The 19,927-nt window shown below is 37.0% G+C and overlaps 1 protein-coding gene across 4 annotated transcripts in view; it reads left to right on the forward strand.

Moving 5' to 3' along the window:
* NEBL (nebulette) overlaps nt 1–19,927 on the forward strand; it is a 258,828-nt gene that overhangs the window by 182,495 nt on the left and 56,406 nt on the right. For 2 of the 4 annotated variants that reach the window (XM_040547655.1, XM_040547656.1), the window contains exons 6-9: nt 5,744–5,845; nt 7,470–7,571; nt 14,389–14,496; nt 16,128–16,232. The exons of the other annotated variants lie outside the window; for them this stretch is intronic. In XM_040547655.1, coding sequence (XP_040403589.1) covers nt 5,744–5,845; nt 7,470–7,571; nt 14,389–14,496; nt 16,128–16,232 — 417 coding nt within the window. The remainder of the gene's footprint in view (nt 1–5,743; nt 5,846–7,469; nt 7,572–14,388; nt 14,497–16,127; nt 16,233–19,927) is intronic. 4 annotated transcript variants of the gene reach the window in all.

Here is a 19,927-nt window from a genome sequence, read left to right on the forward strand (position 1 = left end):
TAGTTTCATCTGTTTAAGAAGAGATTCTTTCTGGATGCTCACAGAGAGCTTTAGTGCAATGGGGATATATCTGTATCACGCATAAAGTTATGTAAGTCCAGTTATTGTTCATCAGAGTTACACAACTCCTGTGGGTAATTGAGCACCATGCTGAATATAGGCTATGGATTTCTTGCTTTACAAGTAAAGGTTTAATTAAGAGCTGTGTGAGTTTTCATCTGTAAGTCAGAGTATGGTGTAACAAGCATCCCAAATATGGAGTATTTGTCTTTTAGAATGTAGGCTATTTGTAGAGTCACAGTTTTGAAAGTGCAGTGTAAAAAGAGGGAAACTGCTGAGGGAATAGAAGGACAAAGCTCTTTTATCCACCACTCAGTACAGTATACCTATGGGAGCAGAATGCGTGTTTACCTACAATGGTCTGCCAACTCAATTCAACCTTTACAAGCAGGGTTTACATCTAATAGGATTAGGATGTGTTTAAGACTATTTACTCAGCCTTAAAATAAGGCTGACATTTATACTCAACTCTGTGAAATGTGCAATTTCCTTTAAAAATTAAGACTGTATTCAACTTACAATACATTTGTGCTGACATTTTGAAACTGTCATGTGCTGTAGGCCTTCACACCACTTTGAATATCATTAACATGCTGTATAAGCGTGGGTTGAAGCTGCATAATAGGGAAATACTGTAAAATCTCCTGAACAACGTGATCATGTATAAGAAAAACATTTTTCTCTTCTTCATTCTTCCACTGAAGAAAATTGCTCTCAAAAGAACAAAAGTGACTGTTTTAATGATAGGGAATTTACTTGAAAAATAATTTAGATACTACACAATGCTTTAGTGAAAGCATGTTTATCCAAACCAGAGTACTTTTATCTATAAACTATGTTTTTGTTTTGTGAAGTGAATATTAATTATGTGACTTGGGCATGCAAAAACATTTGGAGAACCATGAAGAAGGGACCATCAACCTTCTTTGTGCTTGGCTGATGTCATTTGTCTCTTCTGGAAATTTCCAAACTTGGGACCGACATTAGGTGGTGTTGTGTAGAAAACTGTCCGGTCACAAAATAGTAATTCACCTTATGTGTAGCTGAGGATCAAATGGATGGAAGAAAGAAAGAAATTGAACAGTGAAATGACATTACATTTAGGTTTCTGAAGAAAGGAAAGTACTTGCTGGGTTTTGCCTGGGTAGAAGCTGCACACAACATTCAGTGAATATAGTCAAAGCTGCAGATCTCATTTTTTTTTCTGTTCTGTGACCTGGTCCATCACTGAGCATTATGAATAGCAAAACAGTATTATTTATATAGCAGTTTATATATAGTGTTGTTAAAATTACAGATTTTCCTGGCAGTGTTACCCTGTATGAAATAACTAACCGGTGGTGTTCCAATTTTACAAACAGCAAAACAGAATCATCTATGGGCATTTAAAAAGTAGTTTGCAGTTCTGAGGTTGGAACCACATATATATGTGTGGTCTTTGCAGTCCAAATGATGTCAGAGGCAGTAATTTTAAATGTTCTGTTGACTTTTATATTTGAATACTTAAGAAGCCTGTATTGTCTTAGAAGTACACTTTTTCCATATTTGAGATATTGCACAGTCACAATCCCCACCCCCCCACCCCAAAAATACATTCTTTCTGATAAGACCAAATCAGCAGATCTTAAACTTGATGTGCTTAAGCACCATCAACACCAAGATGTCGACGTTTGTTTTGATGCAGATCATGTTAAAGTCAAGCTTCTCCTGGATCTCTGTTCTGCATTTGCATTAGAAAAATCACCTTTCACTGACCAACTTTCTGCTGACAGTGGTTGTCAACAGCAGGTCCCCCTGGACCACTTCCAAGTGGTGCTGAAAATGGTGTGTTTACTCCTGATGTAATTGGGACCAATCAATTTTCAAGCCCATTACTGGAAAGGATGACTGCATCAATCTGTAATGGGCCAGAAATGTGTTTGTCTCTTCTACATGAGCCGGGAAACAGTTTTCAACACCATTTGAGTGGGGATCAGAAAAGCTGTTGCCAATGATGATTGTCACCAGTTAGTCATTTTCTTAGTGTTGATGGACCCCAAAGTGAGAGAGAAGGGGGCAGAGACACAGATGACAGACCATTAGTAAGTGGACTTGCATCTATTTGAAAATACTAAGCAGGGACAAACAGTAAGAGACAAATTATTTTACAGGCAGGTGTGCCCAACTCCTTGCTGACTTCTGTGTGTATGTATTTCAAGAGGGCAAAATGTGTCCCTATCTACTTGTGCATATATTGATAATTTGATAAATATAGATTGGAGTAGCTTTGGAATTGGAATAGACAAAAGATTGCAAGGAAGGTCTTAGTCCATTAAGCTTAGGTGTGCTTGGTTTTAGCAGAAGTTCCCATTTGTTGATTGACAATTTGAGATGTTTTGCAGCCTTGTTCAAAATCTGTTTCTTGTGCAACGTTGTAGTGCATCCCAATGGACTGGTGCCACCATGAAAGGTGAAGCGCCTTCAGGACCATTAGCTGGAGTAAACACACCAGTATGTTTATCCTAAGTGGACCTTATGCCTTTTCAGAAGAGCTGGAGCTTTGGCCCTATTAAAATTAGTCTGCTAATTATAAGCAGGCCCTGAATATTTTCCATGCTTTGCAAAAAATAATGGTAGTTCAGAGTGTGTAGTCAAATTTGGGATTAAAGATGTGAAATGGCTTTTGTTCATTAGTTTTATGGATGCTTTAAAAAAAATCACTTTTTATTGTAATTTCAAAATAGGTAGAAAAAATTAGCGTAGAAAAACACTTTAAATCTAGTTGGTGTTTGTAATTTAGTACTTGCGTCTTCAAAACTAGAGATGACAGAAGTCTTTTCCTTTTTGTCCCTACTTCTTTCTTGCTCAGTTTTCCCACTGGTCTCCATTTAGGTCATTCCCCGCTGCTCTTACATTGTCAGCGTATTAGTTACTTTTTCCTGTACGTTGGCCAGTTTGAGCAGATGTTTCGCAGACTTGTAGTCCTCACAAAAGGGAGCAATTCTGGAGCATCTAGTGATGGTTTTGGTAGAACTTGTGCATCCCCTTGAAGTAAAGATTGAGTAAGGGCATTGTGTTATGCCTGGAGGTGCTAGTCAGGGTCTGAGCCTCTAGCTAATTGTTTGTTCAGGGGCTGAACAAACCCAGGAGAAAAGATAGCCCCTCCCCTGGGTGTTTCTTCTATTTCCTTTCCTGCTGCTTTCCTTTATTTTTCGCTCGACCAGGCTACTTTTTCTCTTTTCCCCTCTCATAGACTTCTCCACCTCCCATCTTCTTGGTATCTATGGGTGTACACACCATGCTGGCTGCTTTGCCCTTTCTACATCTGTTCCCCTGCTCTCATGGAATAGCTTTCCTTTTACTGTTCTAACATAGCACTATAAAAAAAAAAAAATCACTAGATGGAACAGAATAGCAGCTGTGTAATAGAGGCCAGCACACTGTCCCAATGGGAAAGGGTCAGCATCCAGGGATTGAGGTTATTCAGGAAATGGGAAACATATTTTTTCTTTCTTTGGCCTACCTCTGACAAACTACTGTTCTGCTGCATAACATTTTTATTCTCACCGGAGTATGACAAGCTGCAGAATGGAGCAAATATATATTGCAGACATTTGTAAAATGTTAGATGACTTTCCCTCAGACATAAGTAATAGGTATACTGGTTTAGGTGCAGGAAGAATAATAATTCACTCAGGGAAAGCTATAGCAATTGGCCTTGCATCTAATATAATTGAAAATGGTGAAATATAAAGGACTGTCACTGTCTTATTCCTCCCCACCCCTCCTGAAATTAACCACAATCCATTATTTCATGTACTATATGATCATGTCATTTGGGAGCAATAAGTGACCACATTTCCTCAACTTTATCACCACTATTCTTGATTCTCTGTTGTTAAATTCACTCCATTCCTAATTTCTTTTTTGAGCACATATGCTGGCCTTTAATTTGCAATTTACATGGATGATAGGGTGCTATTCAGAAACCTGTTTCTGCTGCCTCTGTGGTTTTCACCTCACCTCATGTGGTCATTAGGATGAACAGCATATAATTAACTAAATTCATGTAAAGCCCTGAATTGCAAATACTTGTCTGTACATCTAGTGTCTTTAAAAAAAAAAAAAAAAAAAAAAAGAAAACCAAAGAAGAAACCTGAACCAAATCAAACCAAAACTTCCAGTGGTTTTAACGAGCGATAAGAAACAGTTTTTATTTTATTGGTAGGTGATACTTTGGGCTGTATTCACGCAACTTTTTTAAAAATTATTATTATTATTTAATCATTGATTACACTTGTGTGCCACTCGTAGGTTAAAAATTATAAGATCTATCTGTGGGCAAACAGCCAACAGAGCGAAGCCCATTTAGGTTGTCTACTTAGCTGAAGCCATATGGATGCAAAATGACTTCCCTGTTGCCTACAAAATATATGCCCTAAAGTAATTTTTAATTTTTTTTTTTATATAACATTTCTACGAATTATATTTGTCACTGGCTATTGCACTTTATGATTGATAGACTTGCAGTTCAATATGTTGCACTGTGCCCGTAGTAAAACTGCACTGGAAACAGGAGCCAGATACACAGGTTATTATAAGTAAAGCCTCAAGCCGAAGGAACCTCTCAGGACATTTTTGATGGTGAAATACAATTTTGGGAGGTCAATTAACTGTTAATCAGCAGAAAAATAGTCTAAAAGACTGTCCAATAAAATAGGAATTATTCTGATGCTTTCTGTCTCTTGTAGACTTTGTTCTCCAACTTCTGCATGGAACTTCATGTTGTCAGACACTTTTGAATACTAGGGATCATTTTCTTAGTCAAAATAATTCAATAAGACAGCTCTTGGAAATTGGCTTGGATTGACACACATGCAATACAGCAAGGTAGAGGAAAAAGCCTATAGACCTGGAGTAGGGAAAAGAGGGATAACTTGTGGTCTGGGAGCTTTGGAGTGTCTCTGACATGTAGGCAGTTTCTGTGATTGCTTTACTAAAGGGATAATGTTTGGACTCTTCTACTCGTGGTTTAGTGTTCTGGCCAAAGTTTTCTGAGCCCATTCATTATTATAGTGGTTTCTGCATAAACAGAAAGATCCAGTCTTGTACTCCACATGCTGGAACACTCAGCCTTCTTGTTCCCATGATTGTGTAAAGTAGCAGATAAGTGGAGCTGGGAGGAGTTGGGGGTGCTGGGGTGGAGTTGTCATTTAATTACACGCCAGCTACATGACTGCCTGTTACTGAGAGACGTTCACCACGGTAGAATTACAGTTTCTCCTCAGTGTAGCTGTAATCCTTGGTGCTTAATATCATAGAGGTGTTAGTTTATATTAAAAAAGGGGGTACAGCACAGAAAAAACAAACAAAAAACCACAAAAACCTATCCTCTTAGAGTTCCTCTGAAGTTCAATGATACAACCTAATATTTGGGTCTTTGCAGTGCTTTCATTTTCTCCTGTGCTTCTAAGCAAAAAATGTTTTTCATTTTAATACTATATTTTATGCTTTTGAATGTCTTCCTTATCCTGTTAACCTGTGTGTGGTTCTTACTAAATAATCTCTGTCAAGCAGGACTGTGTTAGAATAAATTAGGTGGTGTTCTAGTGAATTTTGTGGCTGAATTGATAGGTCATTTGAAGATGATTTATAAATTTCAAACTTTTCATTTGTTTTAAACATTTTTTTTTTATTTTGACAGGTGTCATATAGGAAGGATATGCAAGATACTCATAGATACACTGAAGTGCTGAACAGGCCAGACATAAAGATAGCCACCGAGATAACAAAGATAATAAGTGATGTATGTTCTTTTGTTCTATTTGCATTTTTTAGACATTATTTTATTTTTTCCAATTTCAGTAAGATCATTTAGAATGCTGCTGAAATTTTCAAACTTCCTAGCAAGAGAAGAAAACATGGCATGCCTAATCTGATATGGAGATCTAGTGGGGGGATGGCTTGCTTGGAATGTCACAAAATTATGGGTTGCTTCTGTTTTGATGTTAACAGTACGACATTTGCAAGCATTGATGACTGAAGACAATGTTAAGTCTACTAAATCTCGTTTTGTCTTGGCCTTGTTAATAATAATGATTCTAAAAAGAAGTTGCATGCTAGTATGCAGTACTGCACTTCAGAAGACACACAAGACCTCTGTTCACTCCAGTACAAGAGAAGCATCCATGCCTGGACTCTGTTTCCTTCTTCTGTGTTGGCCAACTGTGGCAGGGAAACGCAATTTCCCACTCTCCTTGTGAGAGCCATGTGAGCACGTTGCCTTTTGCACATGGCTTTCCTCTCCAAACTCTGCTCTCAAACTCTTTTCCCTCCTACTTTGACATCTGCTAAGGGATAGGTCAAGGAGCAGTTTGAGAAGCAGTAACATGTGTTGCTGTTTAATATTTTACTGTAGACAATATATACATTAGAAGTTCTGAGCCGAGATTTTCAACAATGGCTAACAGTTTCATCTGAGACTAATTAGGCATCTCTTATGGAGAGGTGTCTGTTACAGAAAGACAGCTTTAAGGGACATAAGGGTTCACCTTTTGGACACTCAGCATTTTCTGAAAACCAAAATCTCCTACTAAGTCTTATGTTCAATGCCCAGAATTCTGAATTGCTCTAAAAGCTACTTAGAGTGGCTTTGGGTCTTTTCTTTCTCTCTGTTGTTATGACATGTCCTTGCTGATTCACAGTGTCTGAGTAATGTGAGAAACCTGTTTTATGTAATGGTAATTTAGTTTGTGATATTGCAAAGAACCTATTGTCTGTTCATCTGTACTGTTTTCTAATGCATTTTGGGAAAAAAAAATGCAGCAATTTGCATGGGAGGTAGTTCAGCTGGAAAGATCATGTAACACCAGCCCTATGGGACTAATTCCTCTCTGTTACACCAATGCAACCTTACTGACATCTAGCAAGGTTGCAGTGGTAAAACTGAGAGTGGAATTTGACCTGTATTTCAGAAACGCTGCCCCTCAGCCTAGTTTTGTTTCAAGGCTATTTTCAACTGCTACAAATAATCTTGTGTAAACTGCAGACCATGAGAAATGCTGAGCCATTGTAACTCACTCTGCCTTGATTGGGAGCAGTGAGAGAACGGTATTTCTCAGGCTTAACCTGTGCATTTTGTTGAAGTTGAATTTTATGAATGCTGTGCATTGTGTTTTACAATAAATAAATATTATGTTTTTAATGAGATGAAGCATGAGAAGGGCTTTTTTTCCTGAGCTAATTATAATATTACTGAGAGTAGTGTCAGTGCAGATCACTAAATGAGAGTAGCTTTTCTACTAGCTTTAGTGCTTACATTTCTCTTGGAAAAAACAACTAAAACAAAACAAAAACCAAAAACAAACAGAACACAAAACCAAACAATTTAATAGTGATTCATATTCATTTTCATGATTTTTTTTTTTAAGGCTGAGTACAAGAAGGGAAGGAGGGAGATGAATAAGGAGCATGCTGTACTTGGAAGACCAGATTTTGAACATGCTAAAGGAGTTTCCAAACTTCTAAGCCAAGTAAGATTTTCTGACATGTTACAATGACTTCATTCAGATATCTCATTGCTACTAATGCAAGAAAATATTTAGATTTTTAGATGATTATCTCTAATTGCATGAAGATTATGTTCTCAAACCCTTTTCATATAGTATTGTAATGACTGGTAAATTTAAGATTCGTAGGAAAGAGAATATACATTTTATGCAAAAATACAGTGAACTTTGACTGTTACAACTCATTTTTGGTGGAGATGGTGTATATTTATATATATTATCTAGGATTTCTAAAATATTAACTGTATGCAATTTAGAGTCAAATTTTGCTACTCATTCAGTTTGAGTGGAACCTCACCCTGTGATTAATCCCACTGAAGTAACTGGAGTCTTTTGTGTAGCTGCTTGCTAATGTGAGTAATGGGATCTGAATTTGGCCTGACATGTAAACTGCCCACCTTCCCTCCCCCTGAAACTGAACCTTTATGTACTACTTTCTGTTATATATTAACCTCAAAAAAAAGTTTTTTTTTTTTTTAAAGAAAGAAATAGAAAAATAGAGAAACTGCTTTTGTCCATAACTAGAAAGAAAGCTGGGGACACAAATATTCCCTCTTTTCCTCTTATGAGTCTTCTACTGCTCCAGATCAACCTCACATCATGAGAAGGGATTTCTGACTTTTGTCTTGCAGTCAAATAGTTCTTTTAGTTCCTTGCATAATCCTTGCTAGTAATCCTCAGAACTACACTCATGGGTTTTGTAAACCCAGGAACAAATTCTGTCCTCATGTACAAGGGGGATAACCCCCTTTGATTGGAGAAGGCCATGTCATTTTTCCCACAACTAGAAAAAAACAACTGGAGGAGTATATAGACCAGAACGTTCACTATCAGCATTGTGTAACAACTCCTTGTGATTTGGCAAGATGGTAAAAGTCTTCCCTGGAACTAGGATAAAATAAGAATAATAAGTCATAGAGAACAAGCTGCAGAACAGTGCACTGTCTGCCTGCAAGAGGCTAAGCTTCTTTTGATGTCAGCAGACGTTGCCCTCAGATACTTACTACCTGACTTCCTGTTTTATACTGGACCATGGTTAACTGAAGTGGTCTTTTGTGTTTATCATAATGCAGGCTGGGAAGTCAGCCTGTGCTTTCCAGAAAGAGCCAGTTCTATGCTGTTCAGACCTCAGTGTCACTTCTAGAGAAGGGAATTTTTTGTCTTAGTCATTTTTAATAGAGTTCATCTCTAGATTTAGTGTGTAGCAGTCTTTATTTCTACCTAATGGCTGTCTACACATTCCTTTCTTTGCATCCTGTTTCAGAACCTAGTGGGCTTGCAGCTGCCTGTTGTCACAAAGGGGAACAAAACAGGACCCTTTCTGATAGACCTTCAATCTCACTGCACCTGGTACCAGTGAGGCTGTGACCAACAATTGCAACAATCAAAAAATACCAGCTGGGTCATGGGGTCCTGCAGGCTGGTGCTGTGGCAGTTGCATCATAGCCTTAATCAGTGCACTTTCTAATTTTTATTAGATGTGCATTTTCTCTTGGACAATGCATGCTATATCTGCAAAACTAGTAGCTTTATCATAGAGTCTCTTCACTGCCAGGGGCAGGGATGACAGCAGTTCCAGGTGAGATCTGTCTGCAGGAGAGAGCATTTGGTGTGGGATTTTAACTTCTTTAGGGAGTCCAAATAGTGTAGGAGGTGTGGTAGAAAGAGAGGAGCAGTTGATATAATGTAGCCTGCAGTCTATTTGTAAAGATGATTATTAGTCCTTGGTGGTCCAACCTTTGCAGCCACATCCTGGCCAACTGGATCTCAGTTTTGGCATCCTTCCATCCTTTTTCCTCCCCTCAATCTACACTGATGAATAGAATTGAATAGAATAGTTCAGTTGGAAGGGACCTTCAAAGATCATCTAGTCAACTGCCTGATGAGGCTGCTTGCAGTGTGTGTGAAGGGCCACATACTTTTAAAAAGGGAGCAGGGCACTTTCAAAAAACATCAGGCTTCAGCCTGACACTCTGCTGCCATCCATCTGCATAGAGCAGCACGGAGCTTGTAAGTACCAGGCTGATTTCAGCAGTGGGGAGGTGCATTCAGCAATTCCCCACCTCCTCTGAAGGAAAGTCAGTGGCCATGAGTTGTCTAACGTTTTTATATATTATTTGAATCATTATAACACTTAGACATGCTGATCATAAATCAAGAGCATCCTGTACAACCACAGAAAAATGATGATGACCCCTGTGTCTGTGGAGCAGGGTGATGGGGCAGGATGAGGAATGCACCTGTGCTGTAGGAAAGGAAGCGCCCTAAATGTGGGTCAATCTTGTCAGTCCTCTTTGTGCAAGGATTGAGAAGCAGGCTTGTAACAATTACAAGATTTTAAAAATAGTAAACTTAACGATCTCTTTATTGTCTCCAAACTTTCTGGTCTTTAGGGTTTCCCTTTCTTTCACAGCAAATAGGAGCATTAGAAACTTTTTGTGCTGAAAGTTGATAATCTCCCTTAATAGCATGAATCTATAAGCTGTGACATGCAGAGAAGTATTAGTTATTTGACCCTCACAGTAAATTTGCAAAATTGACAATTCTGATGGATGCAATGGGAAGAGAAGATGATAACATGTTTTAATGTAGTGCATATGGGTAGGTAATTTAGGGAGTATAGAGAACAGGAGCAAGAAGAGGTCAGGCAGTGTGGGTGTAACGAAGGGAGAAAGCAATCAATGCAAGCAGGAAGGCAAACAAAGTGAAGAAAATAGTGTTAATGTTTGACTGGTACTCAAGGCTGTACCAAATCAGTGTACCATCTCTCTCTCTCTCTCTCTCTCTCTCTCTCTCTGTCTCTCTCTTTCTCTCTCTCTCTTTTTAAAGAAAGCTTTTGACAACAGCAGCAGCAAAAATACCAGCTCCCAGGACTAGTATATTTACACACAATAACTACTTTCTGTTGATTTGAAACCAAATTTAAAACAGAAACTGTGTTAGTCTTTGTGAAAACATGAAGTTTGTCAGTTTGCTGAATGTACATTGTATAATTTTTTTTTATTTTTGTATTTTTTTAAAATAAAACCAAGCTCTGTTGTGTTCTTTATGTCATCTAATGCATTTTACTAGCTTTTACTAAGAGCTGCTGATATGAAATAGTCCTTTTATGTTGTTTAGTGAATGGTTTTATGATAAATAATTTTGGATATACATACTTTGTGCTGGATTTGGTGCTTATTGTTTCATGGATAAAACTTGTTAGAAGTAGATTTTTTTTTTTCTTCCTAGATATATCTTCTCTAAGATTACCAACAGCCTAAGATTTTCACAGTCTTTCTTCGCTTTAAACTCTGCTAGTGCTTTTAGCAACCAGTATTTTAACTTAGCTCTTTGTTTATGTTGCATTTCCTTCAATGTGCTCTGACAGGTTTTCATTTTTTTAATATGTTTTCATATGGTCATGAGGAAATGCTTTAGCTGCAAGTGTCTGCTTCATCCTGGGATCCCAGTGGTTGAATGATTCCATTTTTGTAGTTTCTTTGTAAATCTGAACAGTCGGTGATGTCATCCACTTCTGAAACTGAACACTCCCTGTGTGAACAGCTTTGAACTACAGATTTTGATTTAGGAATGTTGCTGCAAAGCTTCAAAAGACACTGTTCTGTCCAGCTGCAATTCTGACTTTTATAGCTTTTGTGCAAGGCCAATGAGAAGTTTGTTTATCCAGGCTTTATTTAATTCCAGTTTGGTTTTTCAGGGATGTTGTGTTAAAAGTCTGCAAAAGCTGCTCATTCTTTAGTTACAATTAGAAAGCAGCTTCCACACATTTCTTTTAAATTAGCCACCACTACATACTCTCTAAAAAAAATAAACAAACTTAAGACTTTAATTAAGATGGTGAATAAGCAGTCATCATTTTAAACCCTCGTTAGAGTAAAGATTTTGGTTAATGATGAAATTTGTAGATAAGCTTCCACTAACACACTAACAACTGTCATTTCCACTCCCACATTTTTGTTTGCTGTTTCATCAGGTTATAACGTTGATCAGACGCCCCCCTCCTCCTCTCTATGTTTTGGAAATCACTGATGAAGTATTTTTCTTCCTTGTTTTGAAATTGAACCCTTTCTCTCAGGCATGTTTTTTTTTCTTTTTTTTTTTTTCCCCCTCTCCTTTAAACTACATTCATAACTTTGTCCTGTTCAAAAGGAGGATAAAATAGACACGTGAACTTAACTTCTTCACTGTGGCTAATTCATGTGCTTGCTCTTCTCTCTCCTTCTTCCTCTTCCTTCTCCCAAGCCCACCCACCCCATGCTTTCTTTCAAAAGGGAGAGGGAAATAAGAAAATGCCAATTAAAAAAAAAAAAAAAAAGTGAATGTGTGTGTAGCTTTCAATGAGATGAATCCCCTATGACAAGTCAGAGTTAAATTACTGCTGGAAGTGCTCTCGAGATACTGTCAGGGTCATCTGATATTATTGTGCTGCCTCCATTTTGCCCCAGAGCGATATGTGTGGTGGTGTTGGAAAGGAGAGCAAAGGTAATAAGCAGTGCAGCCAAAGACAGCAGGACCAAGAGCTACCGAGACAGCCCTCACTGAAACTGAACCATTTGCGGTTGGATTGGTCAGCAGTCTCCTTAAATTTGGGAGCCTTCTGTGCATCGGCAGCAGCTTGCGCAGACCTGTGAAGACTGGATTCACTGACTCTCCCTCTCCTTCTGTAGCAGTGATGTGATCTGAAGTGACACTAACAGGGATTCGTTGCTGAAATCTCTAGACTGAAATGTATTGTTAAAAAAAATCTTTAAAAAAATGGCATGAAATAGCTGCAGCTGGAAGATGACAAGCCAATTGTGAGGAGAGGTCCCTTTGGCACTGATTTTTTCACACTTAACAAGTATACCAAGGATGACATTGTGCATTCAGACCACATGCACAGTTTGAGGCCATTTGCTGACTGGGCAAAAGCCCAGCCTTAAATAGTCGGACAGTTAAACTCCTGCGTACAATGTCATTATGATGCCTACAGAGTAAAAGAGAGGTTTGCTCACCATGTTGACTTGGTCCCTGTTTTTGGATGCTTTCTGAATCAGATATTCCAGCACTGCCGGATTTTTATTAGAAGGCATATTCTGGATATACCTTTTAAAAGAGAAAAGCCCTCTAAGTTATTTCTTCACTGCTCATACAGACTGTAGATTTGCCTTTGACAAAGGCAGTGTCTTTGTATTCAGATATATGCGTTTGCAATTGATCTAAAGCCAAGGCAAATATCAAGCAATATGAACCAGATGAATCTACCAGAAGGCAATAGATACTATTTCCTAGAGGTAGTGTGAAAAGTTTTCATGTTTTCAGATCAAGTTGCTCTTTAAAAGTTACAATGATTTAGAATTACCTTTCTTTGAAAAAAAAGTAATGTAATTGTTGGAATCATAATGTAATTCTTGAAAAGATATGTTTAATTTCTATTTGGGTGGCTTAGTTTTGGTTTCTTGTTATCCTGATTTATGAAATATTGGGTATTGTGGCTAAACATAATGAAGATGTATAAGCTAAGCCATGTTGAGAATCTTCTGAGTCAAAGAAGAACTAAAAAAGAAAAAGAAAATACTTCCCACAACTTTTTGAAGGAGATTGTTTGAGGTGGCTTAACCACTTTATCAGACATTCATGTGGGCATAGAGAAAAAAGGAGTAAGGAAAAAGCTGCATATTTATTTAATGCAGAGCGTGGCAAATTATAATGGATGTTGCGTAGGCTCAGATATCAGGTGTCTGACTAACATTCATGAAAGCAGCATAATTCAGACTGAACTTTATTCTCCTCCATTATGCCCAGCTGTTGGAAAGAAGCAAGGCATGTATGCAAAGTCTCCAGATGTTTATTGATCATGCACAACAAGGGGGGCAAAGGACAGCAATTTACTCTTTGCTCAATTTCATTTTTTAGATTTCAAATTCAGTTCTACCGATTTTTTGTAGCTTATTTGGTTTTGATGCCAATACCTCAACATTTATGTATTGTTTATCTCCCCTTACATGTCTTATCTTTCCCCATTTTCCTTTAAACAAAAAGAACAGAGAGTGAGAGTAATAGCAGATAGCCATTTAATTATGCTTTCTAACATTGTAATGAGGCAGGCATTGTCCCCAAGAAGGGACTGTACTGCAGATAGATTCCTGGGGGTCTTGTTGGAAATTTGTGGCAGAATTAAAAGTAGAAGTTGGGGCTCTGGTGACAGCCTAGCACACCATGGATGACACATATACCTGGTGGTGGGAAAACAATCAAGTGGGAAGTTTGATTCTGACTTCACATATTTTGTTTTCAACAACTTTGAAGTGGTTGAAAAACTTGCTTCAAAAGATCTACTTTTCAATAGTTTAACAATTTATCAAATTTAACAATTTCTTTTTGTTGTTGTTGTTAAAAGCGCACTTTTAATTATGAATTGAGTGATTCTCAATGATTACGTTATTATTGCTAGTCAAACAGTTCTGATTTATTTGATTTTCCAGGTAAGTCATTAAGTTTTGTTTCTGTTTCCTAGTATAAACTCATCAGCACCAATAATTACATATGAAAATCTTAAAATTATTATTTTTTATTTCAGTAAAATTCAGACACATGAAAATTATTTGAAATGAGCACAAGACAGTTACAAGTGTGTCTAAACTGAGTTTCTTTAAATATTTTCAGTGTTTAAGGATTTATGGATAAGGCAATTGCCTTTAATAAGCTCCTTTGTAGTCTGAATTCTCTGTGTCTTCTTTAAGTACTACATGTTAATACTGGATATATATATATATATTTTTTTTTTTTCTGGTCGAAGGTGAAATACAAAGAGCAGTTCAATAAAGAAATGAAGAGTCACCAGTACAATCCTCTTGACAGTGCTTCCTTCAAGCAAGCACAGATTGCATCCACCTTGGCAAGTGATGTAAGTGAATTTGCTTTGTATTTTACATGTGTTTACATCCTGAAAAAAATAACATTTGTTCTCAGGCAGAAATCCTTTTTCCATTTTACAAGTCATAACTGTGAGCAGAAGTCTCTGTTATACATTGTGTCTGTATAGCAAGTACAGCATGTTATCCATTTCTTCCTCTCTGGACAAAGCCCTTCTCCAAGGGTCTGAAGAGTTTTTCACAATGATTTTAGATGAGATTTATCTCACTCAACTTTGTGTTTCTAAAGGTACGGCTGCTTACTCCAAGCTAATATACTCAGTCCCTTTGTATTCGGGAGAGAAAGATACCAGTCTAGAGAGAAAATTATCTGACCTGTTGTAGATGCCTGTCTTTGGAGGAATGAAGTGCTACCTTCTCTCCAGTGGTGGCAGGAGGAGGTTAGCATAACTAGCTCAGATTTGAATGTCTCTCTTTTAGACTTCATTGTGTCTGTTGATCTCCTGATATGTATTTTAAAGTACACCAGTTCCTAGATTCTGTGTGGGCACCTGCCGCTGGAGTCAGATTGGGGAAAACATCTATATCAAGTGAAAATGATGTTGGGATGATATATTTAACAGTGTGTCTAATGCTAAAAATGTGAGCTCTTCTTTGGGGGAGTGATCCCAGATAGCCTAGAGACAGCCCTTCATTCTGTAGTGTGATGTTACCAAAGCGTGGGGCACCACCCAAAGGAAACAGGAGAGGCTGGCTTTGAGAAGGGTTCAACAGAGTAATTGTTTCTAAAATCTAAACGTTTTTAAAAAAACAACCCTCCCCCTCCCCCCCCCCGCAAATGTTTAAGTAATTATTCTTTATTATAAAAGATACATAAATTGACTATTGTTGATTTGAAGCCTATCTAAGTCAGTGAAGAGCATCGTACATGTGTGAAGATGACTAAACGTATTGGGTTAAGAGGTTTATCATTTAAAATATCTAAGCTGGATAGTGTTCTTCCTGTACAGCTGGGCCTCCAGCTATCAAGAATATGGCAAATCCTACTATAGGCTGATAGAAAGTTATCTTTTGCTACTTCATTAAGTGATTATCTTTTGCCTTAGGTGCCGATACTGCTTATCTTTGCTGAAAGCAATTTGTATTAAATAAATTATCCTGGAGAACTGCCCTTTAACTATTTTATGTAGATCTTTTTTATTTGGACAGTTAGTGTAATACTTGAATCGAGAGAGAAAGAACAAGAATCAACAACATTCAGAATGTGTAAGCACAAAGTATTGAGGAAGATACTATTTTAAAAAGTTTCCTTCAAAATTGCTTAGAACCTTAAAAAAGAAAAAAAAAGTTTTTTTTTTTTTTTTTTCTAACCTGAAATATCAAAGTGTGATGTGTGATTTTTGTTGTGTTGTAATTTTTTTTTTCTTGAGGAAAGCTTTGAGTAGTTTCCAACTATTTGCTCAGGAGAATGAATTTTTATTGATTCTTTTTCTCTTCCCTTCACCTCATGCCCCAAATAATAGTAAACGAGCACCATCTAGTGTCAAATACAGATTGTTCAAGCAAGCTCCTAATGCTTTATATTTCTGAACAGACACACTGTAGTATTAGCTGTGAATTATCTTGTTAATCTTATTTTACATAACTTGAATTCTCTCTGCAGGTGAATTACAGGAAAGATTTGGAAAGCCTGCATGATCCAGCCTCTGATCTACCAAACCTGCTGTATTTAAACCATGCTTTAAATATCAGCAAAATGCATAGTGATGTAAGTTGCCTTTATGATAATCTGAAATATATATATATATATATATATATATATATATATCAAGGAATGTAGTATATATAATCACTATAAAATACATAACTTTTTGACACTAGCTTCATGGTCTCACTCTCAATGTTGTAGTCTATAGTGTTGTTACTGCAGTAGTTAGGGGATGTAAGTGAAGAAAGTGCTTTTAGGGAGAGACACTTATTTTATTAAAACAACTAGAATAATGGGTAAGAATCACTCAGACTTCTGGTACTTGAGTATTTCTTCTTATATGTCTAAAAACATTCTACATTTTTTCCTTTGTTGATCTAAGATACCTTTTTCCTTGCAAATCTTGTCTTGACTAAGATCTTTCATGTTGCCATCATCTGCAGGTCTCTCTACAGAAGTGACCATTATGCTAGTGTAATATTTGGACCTCTGCCATAAGCAGCCTGTCAAGGGTTAGCTTCCCTTAGAGGTTCTCTGTTAAAGCCTTTTTTCTCTCCTAAACGTTCAAGGCTTCCTACACTGGATCAAGTAATAGGCACATAACTCCATTCTGCCACATAACAAGAAATGCTCTTTCATAGCACTGGTGGTATGACACAGGGTAGTGCCTATCAGTTGAAATAGGGAGGAAAAGGTAAGAAACTCCTGGCCTCTGTGCAGTGCCAAAGTTTTTCTCCCACTCCAAAAGCACCTATGCTGTATGTGCAGTGCTTGGAGGCTGATTAGCTGCATTTTATTCCAGAAAACACAGAAAGGCTGCAACACTGTTGTGGAAATGCATGAGTGGGTGGTGTTGGGAAGGAAGATTACTCACTGTTGGCAGGAGGCAAGAGCTTCACAGGCAAAGGGTCAGCCCTAAAGAGTAGTAGCATATTGGGTTGTCTTCTGAGTCAGTGCCTGCTTATGGAAGCTTATGTCTAAAATAATCAAAATAATCCAGCCTTCCCGTCTGTACTTGATTTTTGTGTTGTTTTTCAGTGAGTTTCTTTTTGTCTGTGTCACTGATGCGTGGAGCTAAAACTGACTATACTTCTTTTTTTTTTTTTTTTTTTTGTATGGATGATAAAGGAGTTGATAGTTTTCAGTTCTTGCATTCTTCATTTGCATTTTGGCATAATTCTAGTTTCCTTCAGTGTAATGTAAGATTGGCATTCTTTTTGCTGGTTAAATGAACAACCTCGGAGTGAACATCATCAAATTGTTGTCTTATCTCAAATGAGGTACTTGGACTTTCCTTTAAGGCTGCTTACTTCTTGCAAAAATTATTTCTTTCTATTGCCCAGGAATGATTGATTTATATTGTCTATGCCCTTTTGTGATGTATCCCTAGATACTAAGTTTCTGATTTTTGTGTTGTCCAGATGCTGGTGGCTATATTTTCTTATTGTGAGCAGCAAGAATAATGATTTGTCAATCCTTAAGGTTTCCACTAGCTATTTGTCTTCTACAGAAATCTCATTTTCAAAATCTTTCTCGGATTTGACCTCCCTCTCTTTGATTTTACCATGGCTTTCTGTCCTGCCCTTCTCCATGCTTTGCAAATACCCTCTTTGTGTTCTCCTCCCTGTCTCTCGACAGCACGTACTAAATCTTTCTTGAAGTCTGCTTCCACTGTGTGAAACAGTCTGCTTGACTGTCCCATTAACTGATTTCCAAAAACTCATCACATGGTCTGTTTTTGCCTCTGACCAGTAGTATGACAGCTTCTTGCTATTTACCCAGCTTTGCTATTTCCTTATAGTATACCTTTTTCCTCTGAACATTATGTTTCTCTTAATATTTTGCTTGACATAGCCACATCTACCCTGGTGTTGTAATCTGTACAGCTAATTAAACTGATAAATTAATATGGTTAGTTGAACTGATTTGCTGATTGACCTAGAGTGAAAAAGGAAATCTGTGTAACTCTATGAAATACATGTATTAGAGTACAAGTGCAAAGCTATTTTTCAAGTCAGCTTCCATGGCAATAAATTCCAACAGTTAAGAGGAAAGCTAGATAGAAACTAGATAGAAATAGATACTAGAAAACTAGATAGAAATAGATTGATTTTTGACAGGTTAGACCCATACTATTTGCATTATTTTGGTGAGGAAGAAAGTTCACAAGAAGGGACTTTCCTCTCATATGATATACATGTAATTTTCTTTGACATAAACTGTTGAGGTACATAATTTAAAACTTCGATATATTTACAACAGCTATTTTATTGGTTTGCACCTTTTAAATCTGTCCCCATTGTAGAGACTTTAAGAAGGTAATGAACTACATGCTAAAAAATGGAATGTAGATGTATTTCATTTTATGAAACAGAGGGATTTAATAGAATTACTTAACAGACCAAATCTGGTTCCTGCAAAAGTTTGTGCAGTTTACCTCATTTTATTTTATAGTTGTTTTTATAGTTTTTTTTTTTTTATTTCCACCCATTGAAAATGGAATAAAAGTGTGAAGTCAGTATCTGTAGATGGAGGTAATTTTCATTTATTTCCACTACAGAAATAATTTTGTTGTGTGACATTTATAATTATTTCCACTAGGAGGCAAACACAGACCATCATATCTGTTCCTTGGCACTTCAAATGTAAAAAAAAAAAAAAAAAAAAAAAGTTATTTTCTAGCTGACATGAATATTTCACTTTTGTGTAAGCATGACAAGCATTTTCTCTAGGAACTTACAAAAGCCATTTTTATGATTTTCTTTCTTTGTTTCATCACCATCATTTTTTTTTTATTTTTTTTTTCAGTAAATGGGGATATTTTGAATTCAAATTTAGCAGAAACTCCAGATTTTGGAGGCCTAAAGCATACTTTCTTTTTTTGCTGTTGCTCCCAAGGTTATTTCAAATAGTATTTAAATTACAAACCTTCTGAGTTTTGTTTGTGAAAATATTCTTCAATATTTCTTGTTTCCACATGAATATAACAAATCATTTAAGCAAAGCAAGGGCTTCTATAATTTCACCCTGGATACAGCTGATTAAATCCATCATGAAGAAAATGCAGTGCTTTAAAGTCAGGTATACGCAATCAGAAGTAAATCTTGCAAAGAGAAAAATGCAACATTCTAATAATGATTAAATCGGGCACAAAACTCCATTACAAATGACAGTGATGTATAATGCATATTCAATCAGAAGCACCCCATGAGGAGAGTGTTTTTGCAGAATTTGAACCTAACGCAAGTCTGTCAATGGAAGAAATTCTGAACGTTTTTCTCACATTTGGACATCAGGATTCTTGAAGAGACATATACATTTAAATGACATTACTCATTCTGAATATATTTTGATATTTACTTTCTTTTATGTCTTGTGTAGAATATTGCACGGTATCACACACTGATTGATTGATTGAGATAAATAATGTGTTTGCCCATGGAGACATACACCACCTTAATAAATATGAATGAACAAGTCTAGAATCTTCTCCAGGTTGCTAAACAAGGTGTATTTGGTTTGAGAGTTAGCATAAAGTTGTATGTTGGTGTCTTAACCCTGTGTACTTCAATGTGATTTTGCTGCTAGCTTTAAGGTCATGGCCATTGGCAGCTGTGAGAGGAAGTTAGAGCAAGACTACACCCTACTGAGGCAGTAGTTTTCTTTCATTTTCCCCTCCCGCAGGTGCAAACAAAAGTGTTTCAGAATGGTACTCTGGAGTCTGAAAGACAGACCCTTGGAGCCTGGCTGTAAAA

The sequence above is a fragment of the Cygnus olor genome, chromosome 2 (assembly GCF_009769625.2).
Source record: "Cygnus olor isolate bCygOlo1 chromosome 2, bCygOlo1.pri.v2, whole genome shotgun sequence".
Taxonomy (NCBI): Eukaryota; Metazoa; Chordata; class Aves; order Anseriformes; family Anatidae; genus Cygnus; species Cygnus olor.